At 33.9% G+C, this 15,248-nt stretch overlaps 2 protein-coding genes across 2 annotated transcripts in view; one reads left to right on the top strand and one right to left on the bottom strand.

The window, feature by feature from the left end:
• The first annotated feature begins 1,775 nt into the window (after positions 1-1,775).
• On the top strand, positions 1,776-5,661 carry LOC145317297 (transmembrane protein 53-like). The gene is made up of 8 exons (XM_080158313.1): positions 1,776-1,926; positions 2,401-2,475; positions 2,993-3,121; positions 3,396-3,473; positions 3,743-3,837; positions 4,421-4,494; positions 5,125-5,191; positions 5,431-5,661. Exons 3-8 carry the CDS (start codon positions 2,996-2,998, stop codon positions 5,570-5,572), a joined length of 582 nt encoding a protein of 193 aa, XP_080014439.1. The 5' UTR covers positions 1,776-1,926; positions 2,401-2,475; positions 2,993-2,995; the 3' UTR covers positions 5,573-5,661.
• Positions 5,662-6,008: 347 nt separating this feature from the next.
• The window catches only part of rad50 (DNA repair protein rad50), a 29,199-nt gene continuing 19,959 nt past the window's right edge, over positions 6,009-15,248 (bottom strand). Inside the window, exons 7-16 of the mRNA XM_080158305.1 lie at positions 13,453-13,614; positions 11,376-13,246; positions 10,882-10,999; positions 9,873-10,144; positions 9,112-9,229; positions 8,841-8,884; positions 8,224-8,355; positions 7,672-7,788; positions 7,216-7,335; positions 6,009-6,881 (exon numbers count right to left, since the gene is read on the bottom strand). Coding sequence (XP_080014431.1) covers positions 6,776-6,881; positions 7,216-7,335; positions 7,672-7,788; positions 8,224-8,355; positions 8,841-8,884; positions 9,112-9,229; positions 9,873-10,144; positions 10,882-10,999; positions 11,376-13,246; positions 13,453-13,614 — 3,060 coding nt within the window. The 3' untranslated portion in view covers positions 6,009-6,775. The remainder of the gene's footprint in view (positions 6,882-7,215; positions 7,336-7,671; positions 7,789-8,223; positions 8,356-8,840; positions 8,885-9,111; positions 9,230-9,872; positions 10,145-10,881; positions 11,000-11,375; positions 13,247-13,452; positions 13,615-15,248) is intronic.

Raw genomic sequence — 15,248 nt, 5'->3', positions numbered from 1 at the left:
GTAGCTTTGGGATAACTTCAATTTTCGGAATATCTTAGATACTTTTCTATGACATTTTGATTGACAAGCCAAATTAGTAATTCATTTGCAACTGTTAGTACCTCTAGGCAATTGAAGTTATACCAACTTTCCTTAAATAAAAATTAATAGCAACAAATAAAGGAAAAAATATTGAAAAAAATATGATAGTAATAATTTGGCAACTAAATGATAATTTTTAGTTATTGAATTTATTGAGTGTATTGAAAAGGATGGTTTTATGAAGACTATTTGGCGCATATTTTTTGTATATTATGAAAGAAACCTTGCTTTATACCCAGATAAAAAGTTCTATTGCAGACATATTTTTTTGGTACTTTACACTTTGTCTAATACTTCATGGTGATTATGAAATTTATATTTCATGAACATAATGAAATGCATGTGTTAAATGAGATTCTATTTTTGTTTATATTATTAAAAAATACAATATTATGTTAAAAATAGTATAAATATGATATCAAAGGTATAAACATAATGTTAACCCTTACAGATCGGGCCCCAATTCCCACCTTAATAGATCGGGGGGGGGGGGGGGGGGGGGGCTCCAAGAACCCCCCCCTCTATCTCGGCTCCTGGTACAGATAAAGACGTAATTTTTTTTCTGGTGGTTCATGTGAATTTTTAGAGAAAATTACTTTTTCTAGTCATAGCAGTCAGACCGCTCCTTAGCCGCTTTTTAGCGGCCAGCCGCTAAATTTTAAAACAGCTGTACAGCGGCCAATTTTGCAGCTAGGATGACAAAATTTTAGGACGAACTTTTATTTTTCATAACAAAAAAAATACTTTTTCTGATCATCGCCGAAAAACGGCAAATAACGGAAACCGCCATTTTCGGCGGTAAAACGGCGGTGCAAATTAATATTTTTATCTGTTTATTATTGCTCAAGGATTTACCAAAAAAAATATAGGTCTCTAGCTGTAATAGAAGCCACGATATTCATGATATATGTCTGTAGTAAAAGCCAGACAAAAATCGGTCATAAAGTCGGTTAAACGGTCATAACACCACTTTTCTCAGAAGGTCATTGATATCTAAGTATTCACCAAAAAAATTTTAGGTTTCTACCTTATACACAAAAGTCATAATGTAGAAATTAAGATTTATTTAGAATTTTTTCTAATTTTTGTTTGCTACCCAACCGACTTTGACCGGACACCACGACCGACACAGACCAGATATCCTAATAAAATCAACTCGTGCCGACGTATAATTACTAAACTTTAAAAAGTCATGAAGTTACAGCTCTCCATCTTACCTACAAAAAAAAATGAGATTGAAAAAACTAGAGGGGGGGGCTCTTGGAGCCCCCCCCCCCCCCGATCTGTAAGGGTTAAGCATTTTTTTATTAAACAAAACACTATCATTACTTTAAGCCATATATTTTCTTGAAACCATATCTTTAAAAAAAATTATTGTTTATCTAAATTCCAGTTGTTTTTAGTATCTAGATTTAAATAAATTTACATTCTACATTATGATATCGCAGCTTTTTTCTTTTCATTTTTGTTTCAGATGTTTGCTTTTAAACAATGTTTACGTTTTGGACTGACACACAGAAATCATGTCACTGCATTTAGGAAAGATTATTTTTACATCTTCTATAATACAGAGTAGAACAATCTCTCAGTCTTTCTGAGGCTTAAAATCTTAGAACCATTGGCCCTATTTGGGCTTTACTTACTAGGAAGTTACTGTACTGGTTGTAAGCTATTTTATTATTAAAAAGTAAACTTGAAATCAGACAAGTACACATAGATATTTGGCAGCATACCCCGCAGAAAGCCAGTCCTACCAACCCAACAGTCCTGCTGTTCGGCTATGCTGGGTCACCTAAAAGTCACCTGGTCAAATTTGAACAGCTGTACAGTGAATTGGGCTATCAGGCATTTACTTTTTATCTGCATAACATTATATAAAAGTAAGAAGTGGATTTCTGTCTGTCAGTGTGAAGCAAAAGTCCCGGGAAAGTATAAAACTCCATCCTTTGAAGAGAAATCTACACAGGCCTCTAGGGGCACTTGAGTAGAAGAGGGGTGGGGGGGGGTGAAGTCTCCATATTTTCAATTTTTGTTTTGAAAGAAAAATTTTGAAATAAATTGTAAAGGAGAACCATATCGGTTCAGCGGCCAGCGAGATCCTAGTTACATAGACACAGACAGACAAACACCATGTTACTTTTCTTAAAGGTTAATTATGACAAAAATAATACATTTCACAATGATTATTAAATGACATTAATATTATTAATGTCATGAAATCCTTTTTAAAGGATGAATATATTTACTTAACAATCTTTGAAAAATTTAATCATCTTAAAAGTTTAAAACAGATAAAAAGTAGAAATATGTACTGTATAGTCAATATCCAGCATCCTTCCACACAAACAAATCTTCCAGTATGATATACACAGTATACGTCATTGTGTAAATAAGGTTGGTCTTAGTTTTTTACCCGCGACCATAGCTCAACGTTGTGGGGGAGGTGATAGGTTCGAATCATAACTAAAGACGTTAACGATGATTTCTACTGCTGCTGTGTCAGGTGCGCAGCATTAATAGAGTAGGGGGAAAACCTTGGCCCAAAATAGGCCCTAATACGGAAGAGGAGATATTTGGCTCCCCATAGTTATCCTGGGTTGTTGGACGTGATGTTAAGAGTGTCATGGACAGCATTAACCACTCCCAAAAAGGATTTAATTATTTTATATTTGAAAAATCTCACATCCTATCCAACAAAACCTACCTCTATTTCAATTGGTAGCCTAATATTAGAAAGTAAGTACTAAGGTACGACATACGGACTAAGTAAGTTATTAAGTAGATTTTCTTGCTCATAGGCCGGAAATATCTTTTCAATAAGTTTCATATAATTGTACAATGGAGGCAGATGGACAAAGGGAACTAGAGAGTTAAAACAAAATTGATACCAAGACAAAAATGATGATTGCAGGTTATGGAAAAAGTTGATGAGGCTGCTGTAGAAAATGTCGTCGTTCATTCCTTTTCAAACAATGGAATTATTATGTATGAACATCTATACTATAAACTTCAACAAGAGAATAGATTTAACATGTTTAAGGTAACCAATGAATATTAAAAGATTAGATGCACAATCCCTTACACTTTTTGGTATGAATTAACAGGTTTTTTTTTCATGTTATTAATATAAAAAGTCAGCAATGAATATTTTTAGGATAAAGCTTTGTCAGTTGAAATTGTATGTTCCAAATATTTTGCTTGATTGAATCAAATGTGACTTAATATAAACAAAAATCTTCGCCTACTATAAATTACATTTGAACGAATTATTGAATCTGATCAACCATCTAGGGTAATAATTCTTTTTTTGTAAGGGCTTGATATTAGACTCTGGTCCGGGTCCTATGGGATGTAGAGATAATTTCTACAAGAAGAATTATACAGATAAACAGGTATTTTCTAAACATTAGTTGTTAAAGTTAATAATTTTTCGGGGTTTTTACTCAAAGTGCTTGTTGATCACAAATATTCCCTCCCTTAGGTATTTTAAAAAAATAGAAGTAGGGGGGGGGGGGCTGGTTTTTGGTTTGTTAATTATTTTAAGTCGGGGTCAGGTTAGGTTGCATTGGTTACTAGGAAGCCCCGCAGGCCGAAAGGTTAGGACACCGCAAGTATTATAGGCCACGCAGATTTTGAAATTAATGATTATTTTAATATTTAGAGTAGTATATTCTTGCCGATTGCTCTGTTTTCTGTGAATGCCGCTAACAGGGTGCCATTGGCTCAAAATATCCGCCAAGTTACAGAAACTATCAGGTGAACTATTACAGCTGATCAATTTTTACCAATGATCTTAGGGGATAAGACAATGATTGATCTACATTAATAATGCACAAAATTAACTTTGTATATCAATATTATTTGTCGAAAAGTTTTGCAACGATTAGGTAGTTTTTTGCATTACAAACGAATCAAGATTGGATAGAAGTCCCCGAAGTTTTTAAGAATGAGAGAACTCGCTTATTAAATATTGGGGACTAGAAAGTAAAATGTTTCCTCCATTCTTATTTTTTTACAATTTCAGTCCTACAACTATTACTTAAGATGACGAGAACCTATTGTTAATCGGAGCTATCTCTATGTATGATTATGGAAAGGACATGGACCCTTATATTTATCTTATGAAGCTTTAAATAGATTTGAAGAGTTAGTTTTAAAAAATGATTACCAAATGCTGGGGTGGGAGGGGGTGTAACAGAAATTGCCCTTTTTACACCCCCTTTAGACTCACAACCCCTTAGTAAATCTCTGTGAACGCAAAAAATAATTTGTGATGACTTAGATTTCTTAGTACTACCAAGCTTCTGATTTTCCAAAGTTATAAAATATATTTTTTCAGAGTGTTGCCTGGTAATTATAACAAGAACAAACACATTCCATGGACAGGGGCGTTTCTAACACATCATGAAAAAGGCAAGTATTCATTTTACAAAAGAAAACAAAGGGAGTCATTTTCACTAGTAGCGCGGCAAAATTACATTGGTATATTTAAAGTATTGCATAAATAAGATTGTGCCAATTGTGTTTGTATCTACAGAGAAAAGGATCGTTCCAGTTAGATAGATTTGTGTTTCAACATAAGTATACAATAAATAATACCTATTACACATATTTATATAATTTTATGCATAGTTTGGTACTTTCATAATTTGGGTTGGCCGTTGCAAAAACTAAAAATACAAATGTAGGACAAACATATTCAAATAAAATTTATAAGGTTCAAGCTACATTGAATTTTATAATATAATTATAGGTAATGGGATATATATTTATAACATAATAGGTTTAAACAGAATAAATGAATAAATTGTTAGGTAGTACTGCTATTTACACTATGATACAAGGAATACTTAAGAAAACTGTTAATAGAGGCGCATTTTTTGTCGTTGAGTTTTGATAATGAAATATTACAAAACTTTATCCGTATCGGATGGATTTACTTTAAGTACAGAGTAAATTCGCTACTAATACTTTTGATTCAACTAATACAAAAACATCGACATATTTTATATTAATTTTCCACAAATACTATTTTTTTAATAGGAACATGGCCGTTGATGCTTTTATACTCTAAAGAAGATGATCTAATGCCCTATACTTATTTAGAAAGGTAAGAAGACAATTTTCCTTCCATGACGAAGAAATTGAGATTTCACATCGATATGCAGTTTCGAGTGCAATAAAAAGTGGTTGTTGCTGACATAATATCGACATGGTTTTATTAAGAATAACTTGTCGACAAGTGTCAGAAGCTAACGTAGTGACACATAATAATAATAGGTACTATCTTTTGACAGGGTGGTCTAAGCTAAACATATGGCTATTTTGTAATCTAGAATTTGTTTTTAGAATGATGGAGCATCAATCCAATAGAAATGCAGACAGACGTTTGATTTCTAAAAGATTCGAAGGGTCTGGTCACGTAGCTCATTACAAGATGCACCCCAAGGAGTACAAATCTTCAATTCAGAACTTCTTAAAGTCTCTGTGATACTTTAGTTATAATCTAGATTTTTATATTTTAGGTAATTATATTGTCAATGTTCTACAGAAATTTTAGAAATAAATTTATAATTGTTATTTGTATTATTTATTACAAGCTATAACTGTTTTGGGTTAGGAAGATTCTTAGGTACACATAGACATCCTGTTACTATTCTAAAAGGATATTTACTAGCAGATTTGCCCCTAGGGGAACTAAAAAGGGATGAATTGACCTTTCACTTATTGGAAAACAAAAACAAAATTTAAGAGACATAAGTTTAGTAAGATTCTTCGCTACACAGTAGGACTGAAATCAATAAATATTATATAGAAAGGAGTTTATATTTAAGATTTAACATTCTTTAAAACTACATTTTAATAGAACCTTGGTTATCCGAAACTATTGAACAACCTATTTCGAGAGCCACTGAAAATATGAGCACTAAACATTTGAAAATAATATATTTCATTATAATTTACAGGTATGACATCACAGAAAATATTATTACATAAAAAAAATGCATTTATTAAAGGTGTATCTTTTTTTTATCTAATACTAGGTATTCGTAGAACAAATAAGCCAAAGATTTTAGAAAATTTTATAATAGGCCTTTTCTTTTGGATTTATTTGTTAAACAAATTGAATTAGAAAATCTTTGTGAATATTTTACAAGTTTTAAGCGTATTGTTTAACTTAATAAGATAATTTAATTAAAGCATTTAAATTGTAAAATGTACATTGTACACAGTTACCTTTCAGAAGAATCACAGTTTTCTTTAGACCTCTATCAAAGTAAACGTTAGGCTTTGTTTTTAAATTAACATTAACATTTATAATGACATTGACAACAAACTATTTATGGTTAGACTTTTTTTAGACTATTGCTGTAATCTTTTAGACTTTACATACCTAATATATTTATTTACATATTTTAAAGATTATAAAAAATATAAAAGAAAAAAATGGAGGGGGGGGGGGGGGAGTTTTCAAAATAAAGTTGCTGATAATTTTATCCGAATAAATATTATCTTAAATATTTTTCAAATAGAGTAAGATGGGTTATGACTCAGGGTGTTATTACTCCATTGGCGAATGAATAGATTTAGAATTTGAACAATAATCTTCCTTCAATTCTTATAAATGAAATTCTGCCAAATTTTGCAGTTGGTAAACATTGATGGGAAGAAAGAATTGTAGATTGATTTATTTTCATTCTTCCGCCACTCCTTCAAGAGTCGAGACGTTCATCTTACGTATCTCTGAGATACCTCTGCTGTTCCTGGAAACTTTCTGGTAGTACTGAATCTTGTCATTCCTGAAATATCACATGTTAACCACGGTCACATATTGCACGAATTGACAAAGTGTTGTAGGAATGTTTGGACACCTTTTGCAATACCTTACGAATAACAACGAAAAGTTACAACAACAAAACCTATTTTGATGTAAATAAACCTTGACTGGCATGGTCAAAATACTATCATCCTTACGTCACATTTTGAAAACAAACAATCTTTGCATGAACGAAAAAAGTTAGCACAAATATTACGATAATAATTCATTAAGAGCTAATAACTATCTGTTCATTGAGTATTACAAAATTAGAGATGGCGGCGCAGTATATACCTATCTATTAAATTACGTAATACCTGGATAGCTGTTCTATGAATTCTTCGTCATGAGTGATGATAACAAGTTGGAAGTGAGAGTTCTGTGCCTGTCTGGTGGCTATAGCTGACAATGCCATGGCTAAACTTTCAATATTTTCCCTGCAATAAATTAATTCATTTAATTCAATCAAAGTAATACAGCTTTTCATCAAGTCGTATACATTGCAATGGTATTTTTTTCAGTTTTATTTACTTTTAGTATTCCCATTTTTCTATGACAACCATCTAGATTAATCTTGGATCTACAAATTACATTGAAAAGTTTAAACACTTTAGTTTGAACCAACCAATCAATTAATAATAAAAGTACCCAAAGTCTTTGTGCCAATGAATGAGAAAACGTGCTATATAACAGTCCAATGTCCCCTCCCTTAGAATCTCGACAGAATTTAGTCCTCTTTCCAAAAGAAGTGTCATTGGTTACCACACATTTACCTGTCCAGATTAGTTGTAGGTTCATCAAGAGCAATAATTCCACAGTTCTCAGCGAATGTTTCTGCCAGGGCCAGTCTGATGATCAATGAGGCCAGAACCTTCTGGCCAGCAGAACATCTGACACCAGGGATAGGGATAAGCAATTTGTTTTGACTAGCGGCTTCGCTTTCAATGGCCTCTAGGGGCACTTGAGTAAAGGGGAGTACATTTTCCATTTTAGTATTAAAAAGAAAAGTAATAAACATTATTTTGGTATGGGGTATTTGGGTACAAACTTACAGACTAATTCGCCTTAAGAAAAGGTGACAACAATTCACATTAAATAGATTTTCTTTACAGGACAGGCAAAAATGTTTTTTTTTAAAATATATTAAGTATATCTCATGAGTGGGAGCAGGACTTATTTATTATTTTGGGGGAATGGGAATATTTTTTCGGGAAAGGGTGTCCAGTGAAAATATCCTAAAATATTTTATGATCAGTTAAGTCTCTCAGTATCTCTTGATTGGTGGCAATACTAAATATTTTATATGCTTATGACTCTACTCCTGCCTGCCCCTCATGTCCATCTCCACGTTGCTCTTGACCATGACGACTCTGTAGTTGTAGGTCTTCTTCTTGTCAGCCCCAGCTCCTATCTCCCCGTCGTCAGTTCGGATCTCAATATAGTCGATATCGTTGCCTCTTAAATAGAAAAAAATCATGATAAGGTTCTTAAGTGGTATTAAATGGGTTTCGAATTAAGGTTGTTGTATTGGCCAGGAATCTTGAAGGATAAGACATTTAACAATAAATTAATGTACATCTACATAAATGATATATAAAATCCGTAGAGGAAAATTATTTTTTTGGCATCTTTTTATATACTAGCTCCAATCTGCAACCAATCAAGATTTAATTGAAGTATCCAAAGTATTTAAGCCAACAAATAAAAGAGCGAAATAATTGAACGTAGGGTACAAGTATAATTTAAAGTCCATAGTCTCCTCCCTCCCTGAGTATATTAAAATAACTAATCATCAATGAGTAGAAAATCATAAATAAATCATGGAAGGACAAAGATGTACAGTCGTCAGTGCTCTCTTTAGATGCCCCCCACCCTCAAAAAGTTACGGAAGCCGTAAAGACAGAGTGAATTACCTACAGAATAACTAGTGTAAAAATTCTACCTGTATGTATTTTTCCAAATTTCTCTGATTATACTGTTCACATGCTGTAATTAAGAATTACGTTAATATTTTAAATTAAAATGATTCTAGAAATTAACCCGTAATAAAAATACGAACGGACATTTTATAAATTGGACCCAACAATTTCAGTTATCATAATATAAAGTTTAAAGGACAATACATGTCTATATTAACGATCAGAGCTTCCCTTTAAGTACGGACGGACCTTAATTATAAACAAGCTTTTTAAAATAATAATAACAAATCTGACCCCCATTTTTTCTCTATGAAACTTTGTGATGGCGAGGTCAAGTGCTATGTAATATTGGTTCAGATCGTCAACCGCCATCTTTATAGTCCCGTGCTTGATCCAGGATTCTCGGTACAATCTGCAACAAAATTCCAGGTATAACCAACAAGCGAATTAAACTTAAAATAATATTTTGTGGGCAGATGTAGAGTTCGTCAATTCTACGATGTGTTGCCCCCCAACGACAGCTGAAATTACTTTATATTTCGTGATTTTTTAGAATTATTGTTGTTGATATACGCTAACAAAATTTCTCTATCCAGCAGCGTGGCGGAGCCGTTAGATTTTGGTGCGGCTCCGGCTCCTGGAGCAGCCTGTGAAAATAACGGCTCCAGCTCCACTCTAAAATCAAGAAAAACTCAACATATTTTTTTGCCAAGTCTACTTTGACTTTTGAAGGTTTTAAAAGTAAAATTTTTGATAAAAGTGGACTTGTAAAACTTAAAAGGGGCATTTACACACGACACAACAGTTACCAAATTAAATTAGTAATAAAAAATTTCTTTTTTCAGCTAACCCGAAGCCGTTTTGGAAAGAAAATACGACTCCAGCAAAATATGGCGGTATATATCTTAAAGCAATTTGACTAAATGACTTCTTTTTGAAAGTCCTTACTAAGCAGCAGATTCGCCTATTCTTAGAATGAAACTAAAATTTCTAAAATGTGCTTTAAAATTAGACTGTTTAGTATTTAAAAAAGGTTTAAAAACCAGTATTTTTACCTTGATGCGTTCTTTAACTTTGGATTTTCGAGCTCTTTCTCAATCTCTGCGATGGACTTCTTCATCTCGGCGATGGTGCCAAGCTTTGAGTGAACGTCAGCATTGATCTCCTCCATGGCCCGACACAGCAGAATCCTCTTCTCTGTTACACGGGCAAAGTCTGTCGTCTTGAGCTTGTCGTTCAGTTGATTTATCTCTGTTTTATGCTTGGTCTCCTCGCAAACTAGCTTGCGCAGTTCTATGTTGTCCTCCAGGTTACGTTTGATTCCATCCTGCAATTATGATCAAAAATCATTTTTTGCTTAAAGCTTCAATGATTAAAGCTAATTTTGGATAATCAGAAACCAATAACCCTAATTAACCTATTACCATAGCAACCTCATCAATTAAATCATAAGGTCGGGGATGCTGTCCATGACACTCAAACGCCATTGTCCAACAACTCAGGATTACCAATGGGAGCCAAATTTCTCCTTTTCTGTCCAAAAACCCGGGGAATTAGGTTAGGTAACACCCATCAATCAACCAACTCTTCGATTTCTGACCTTTGTCTGAGAAGTCCTAACTGTGAATGGTAATGAGTTGTGCCTAATTTGGGCCGAGGCATTCCCCCCATTCAAACTATTAATGTTGTGCACCTTACAAAGTAGCAGTAGAAACTATTTTAACGTCTTTAGTTACAACGCGGTGTTAAGCCGAGATTTGAACCTATCACCTCCCATACGACAAGTGGATGCGCTACTTGTTGAGCCACGGTTGCGGGTTAAACTATTTATTGTCCATAGACTCTCTACCATGACTATGCCTTAATAGTATGGCAAATATTTGTCCCTGTCCAAATAATTGGCTTAAAAAGTACAAAATATGACCGAACTAGATTCAAATGGAAAACCATGGTAGACACCCTTCTAAATCATTGGGTTTTAGAATATCTTAAGTTAAAACCATAAGTTATTAAACAACTATGTGCACAATAGAAAGCTTGAAAAAACAATTGCAATGCACAAACCTGATTTGCAAGTTGTTCTTGAATTGAGCGGTGCGATTTTTCATTTTCATTCTTTTTCTTTCTCATTGTTTCATTTTCTTCTTCCAGCTCTTTCATCTCCTGAAGGACCTCCTCCAATCTGAGATTCAGTGTTTTAATAAAAATTTTACTATGACATCAAATAAGAGATGTGAATATAAATAATTGTAAAACAATTACGAGGAATACCCTAAAGAGGCAAAAGTAAATTAGTAAGTAAATGGTATGGCATTTATATTGCTTCCTAGGTTTCACTGCTTTTCGACATTATTTTCCTTGTTTTCTGAAAAGTTAACTTGTACGTACAACAAAACGTTTAATAAATATTTATAGACATAAAGAGAAAAACAATGGCAATTAAGAATATCTTTAAAATTATAGCTAAATTAAGTTATGCGCTATTCGAAACAAATTTTTCTGAATCTTCCAAAATTTTAGAGGAAAAGTGTACCTTGTAAAATAAAGGTTAAACTGACCTGTTCTTCTTTCCACTGCTCACATAAGCCTCAATGCTATCATCAAGTCTTTTCAACTCAGCTTTATAATTCTCAATCTTTCTGCCTTTGGTCTGCAGCTTCTCAAGTCCAGCATCATTGCGGCGGCGCTGCTCAATTTTCTCACTTTCCAGCCCGTCTAGTTTCTCCTGAAGTGGATCTAATTCCTGGCTGGAGTCATCAATGCCAGATTGAATTTTCACGAGTCTTGCCTCTAGCTCAGTTTTCTTGTCAAGAGTGTTTGCTCTCTGCTGCTGTTTACCCTCTATTTCAAGTTTCTTGTTTGTCAGCTTGTTACAGCTTGATTCAAGATCATTGATAAGCTTGCTGTGCGCATTGAATTCATCTTGTTGAGTTTCACACTGTTTCCTTGTAGATTTTATTGTGGCAGATATGTCTTTTAGTTCATTTCTGATCATATCAAGACCTCTGTCTTCATCTGAAATGGCACATGTTGACATCAAGTCTTTCTGCTTCTCTGTAAGTGTAGCAATTTCTCTAGCAAGATTGTCAATAACTTGAATATCATCAGACATGCTGTTCAGTTTCTCCATTTTCTCAAAGATTACTTGATATTCTTCATCAAGCAACTCCTTACTCTCCTTCAGTTGTTTGATGTCTTTTTCAGCATTTTCAATTTGTGTGTCAACATCTTTAATAACTTGTTGAATTTCCATATACTTATGATAATCAGGGGCAATTTTTTGCAATTGATTATATCGTTTATCCTCATCGCTAACTCGTTTCTTTAGACCCTCAACTTTTCTGGGAATTTCCTGAATCATTGATTCCAACTCTTGCTTTAGATTTTCAGCTTCTGATTTTGTTTTAAAATCTCTGTTACATGTTGGACAACAGGGAGAATCATTCATTATTTCCATTTTATCCAGAAGATCACTGTACACAAACGTGCCCGCTTCTTTTACCTGAAGATCTTTTCTTAGAACTTCAAGTTTATCTTTAGATTTAGCTAGCTCACTTTCCAAATCATCGCCAGTATCAAGAACAGAATAAACTTTGGTTTTTAGTTCTCGCTCCTTCTTTTTCTTTTGTGCTTGGTCCTTTTTCATTTGAATGTTAATCTCGGTTTTGGAGGATAGCTTTGTGATTTCTTTCTGCTTTCTATCAGATATTTCTTTAGATTCTCTTTCTGTTTTCTCTCTCATTGACTTAAAGGTTGCTTTGAGACGTTTAACATCAGGAATTGAAGAAAATATATCAACTAAATCTTTATTTCGTTTGGATAGAATCCTTTGCTTTTTCTCTTCTTTCTCTTGAATATCTTGCTTTAGATAATCAATTTGTTGAGCAATAGCTTGTTGTTCCTCCAGAGCAGCAAGCTCCTCCCTCAGTGCATCTTCCTTCTTTTCAAGATCACCTATCTGTTGTCTTGCAGCTTTAATCTCTTTCTGCACCTCATCACCATTCATTTTCTCTCTCTCGTACTTTAGCTCTGCAGTCTTTTCTTCTAGTTTATTCTTAATCTTATTTATTTGTTCATCTGCACCTTCAAGTTCTGACAATTCCCGACGCAACTTGGCAATTTGTCCCTTGACCTCCATAAGATCTGCCTGGCCGCGCTTTTTCTTTTCGCCCAAGGTTGCCTTTTCCTTTTTTAGCTCGTCAATTTCATCACTTAATCTGTTTTCTGCGTCAGCTCTATCGGCCTTGAACTTTTCTATCTGTTTATTCATTTTCTCTTCCTCATCTTTCAGGACTTGAACTAGGGTCTCTGGAGTTGCTGTGATGCGTAGCATATCTTCAATGTTCTCTCCAAGAGCTGTCCGCTCCAACTTCTCTTTATCGTGTCTGTCCTTCACTTCGTGTAGCTTTCCCAAAGAGGCGGCATTTTTCTAAAATCAATAAAAACTACATTGGACAATCTATTAAAATGGTAACTAAACACTAAACAGTCATATTCATATTCATTGATCAAAAACTTTGGGTACTTTTATAGAATTGTGATTGGTTGGTCCCAATCTAAAGGTTTATAAAAATTTTAACCAATAATCTAAATCTACAAAAAGGTTAATTTTGTTTATTGTCCATTGAAAATTACCTGCATTTTAAACTGAACAACTTTTTCTTTCTTTTTGATTGACTCCAATTCCCTTTCCAGCTCCTTTATCTCTTCTCTGTTCTGGTGGGCCTCGTCGTGTAGTGATAATAATCTTTGTTGGAGCTGCTCGTCTGATATATCTTCACCATACACTTCATCTATCTATACAATTAATAACATCAAATACAGGCATTTAGTTCGTTTCCAGGGATTTAGGAATGGGTGGATGGTCAGGTCACTTAATTGAATTGAAGAAAAAAGAAGCCATGTCTTTAAATTCTTTCTTTTAAAATTATACTTAATTTTTTGGAAATATGGGAGCACATTGCAGCTAATTAGAATGGTTAATTACAGAAGTAAAACAGTTTTTTTTGGCACTAACATACATGACTTCACTAAGTATATATCATATCTACAAAACCTATTGTATGTATATTGTTTAAAGGACCACCCTCAACGTCACAAAAAATTGTTTTTGATATTATAGCTCCCATAGAGCCTATATGAAATATTGAAGACTACTTTCTCCAACAATTTGGGGTCGGAGATTCCGAATCTGGCGTCCATTTTGATCTAGCTGACCTCCTTCATGGTGAAAAATGGCGCCAAAGTTGACTACCCTTCGAAAAATGTGCGAACGACAATTTTAGCAAAAAAAAAATCCACCAAACTATTTTTATCATAAGATAGATAGATAGTAAGATTAAAATCTATAATTAATTTAATTGTTTTCTTAAACGTCGAGAGAAAGAGAGAGAGCGAGAGAGAGAAAGAGAGAAAGAGAGAGGGAGAGAGGGAGAAAAATAGATAGAAAGAAAGAGAAGGATAATTATAAAGTGAGAGAAAGAAATATATAATATTGTAGGACCTTACGAATAACACAAAGTAGTATAGTATATAAAGATAAATAGAAAGAGAGAGAGAGAGAGAGAAAGAGAGAAAGAAAAGGAGAAAGAGAGAGAGAGAGAGAGAGAGAGAAGTAAAGAAAAGGAGAAAGAGAGAGAAAGAAAAGAAATAAAGAGAGAGAGAGGGAGAGAGAGAGAGAAGGAAAGAGAGAGAGAAAGTAAGGGAGAAAAAGAGAAAGAAAGAGAGAAACCAGGAGAAAAAAAGAGAGAGAGAGAGATAAGGAGAATAAGGGAGATATAAAAAGCGAGAGAGACAGAGTGAGAGAGAGAGAGAGAGAGAGAGAGAGAGAGAGAGAGAGAGAGAGAGACGGAGAGAGAGAGAAAGAGAGAGAGAGAGAGAGAGAGAGAGAAAAGGAGTGTGAGAGAGAGAGAGATAGAGAGAGAGAAGTAGGGAGAGAGAGAGATATAGAGAGAAAAAATTAGAAAGAAAGAGAGAGAGAGAGAGAGTGAGACCGAGAGAGAGAGGGAGAAAGGGAGAGAGCGAGAGAGAGAAAAGATCCCTTTTCTAAGAAATAGAAAACGCAACAAAAAGATACAATAAATAAAACCTTACCAGGTTCTATGAGAAGCTACCATGTAAAGGAGAATCATATCGGTTCAGTGGTTAGTGAGATCCCTTAGTACACACAGACACATGTAGAATGTATTTAGATCCTGTTACTGTATTTTAAGGATACATAACACAGATACTCTATAATCAATGTCTGTCTGTACGTCCATTCATATGTATAAAAAAATTAAAAATGTAATTATATAAGAAATATGATTTTGTCGACAATTATATTGAACAACCCGATTCTTGACAAACACTCCCCGCCCCCCCCCCCCCCTGTTAGGCCCCAAAGTTTTATATTAACTTTTCTTATTCGTTGTCTTACCAACTTTGGTGAA

This window comes from Acartia tonsa, chromosome 4 (assembly GCF_053477335.1).
Source record: "Acartia tonsa isolate MP-2025a chromosome 4, ASM5347733v1, whole genome shotgun sequence".
Taxonomy (NCBI): domain Eukaryota; kingdom Metazoa; phylum Arthropoda; class Copepoda; order Calanoida; family Acartiidae; genus Acartia; species Acartia tonsa.
This window is presented reverse-complemented; position numbering and strand designations above follow the sequence as displayed.

Coding starts and splice junctions, on each gene's coding strand:
- LOC145317297 (XM_080158313.1), top strand. CDS start 2,996: ATGGAAAAAGTTGATGAGGCTGCTGTAGAAAATGTCGTCGTTCATTCC. Junction 3,122..3,395: donor ATAGATTTAACATGTTTAAG/GTAACCAATGAA, acceptor TTTTTTTGTAAG/GGCTTGATATTAGACTCTGG. Junction 3,474..3,742: donor AGAATTATACAGATAAACAG/GTATTTTCTAAA, acceptor TTTAATATTTAG/AGTAGTATATTCTTGCCGAT.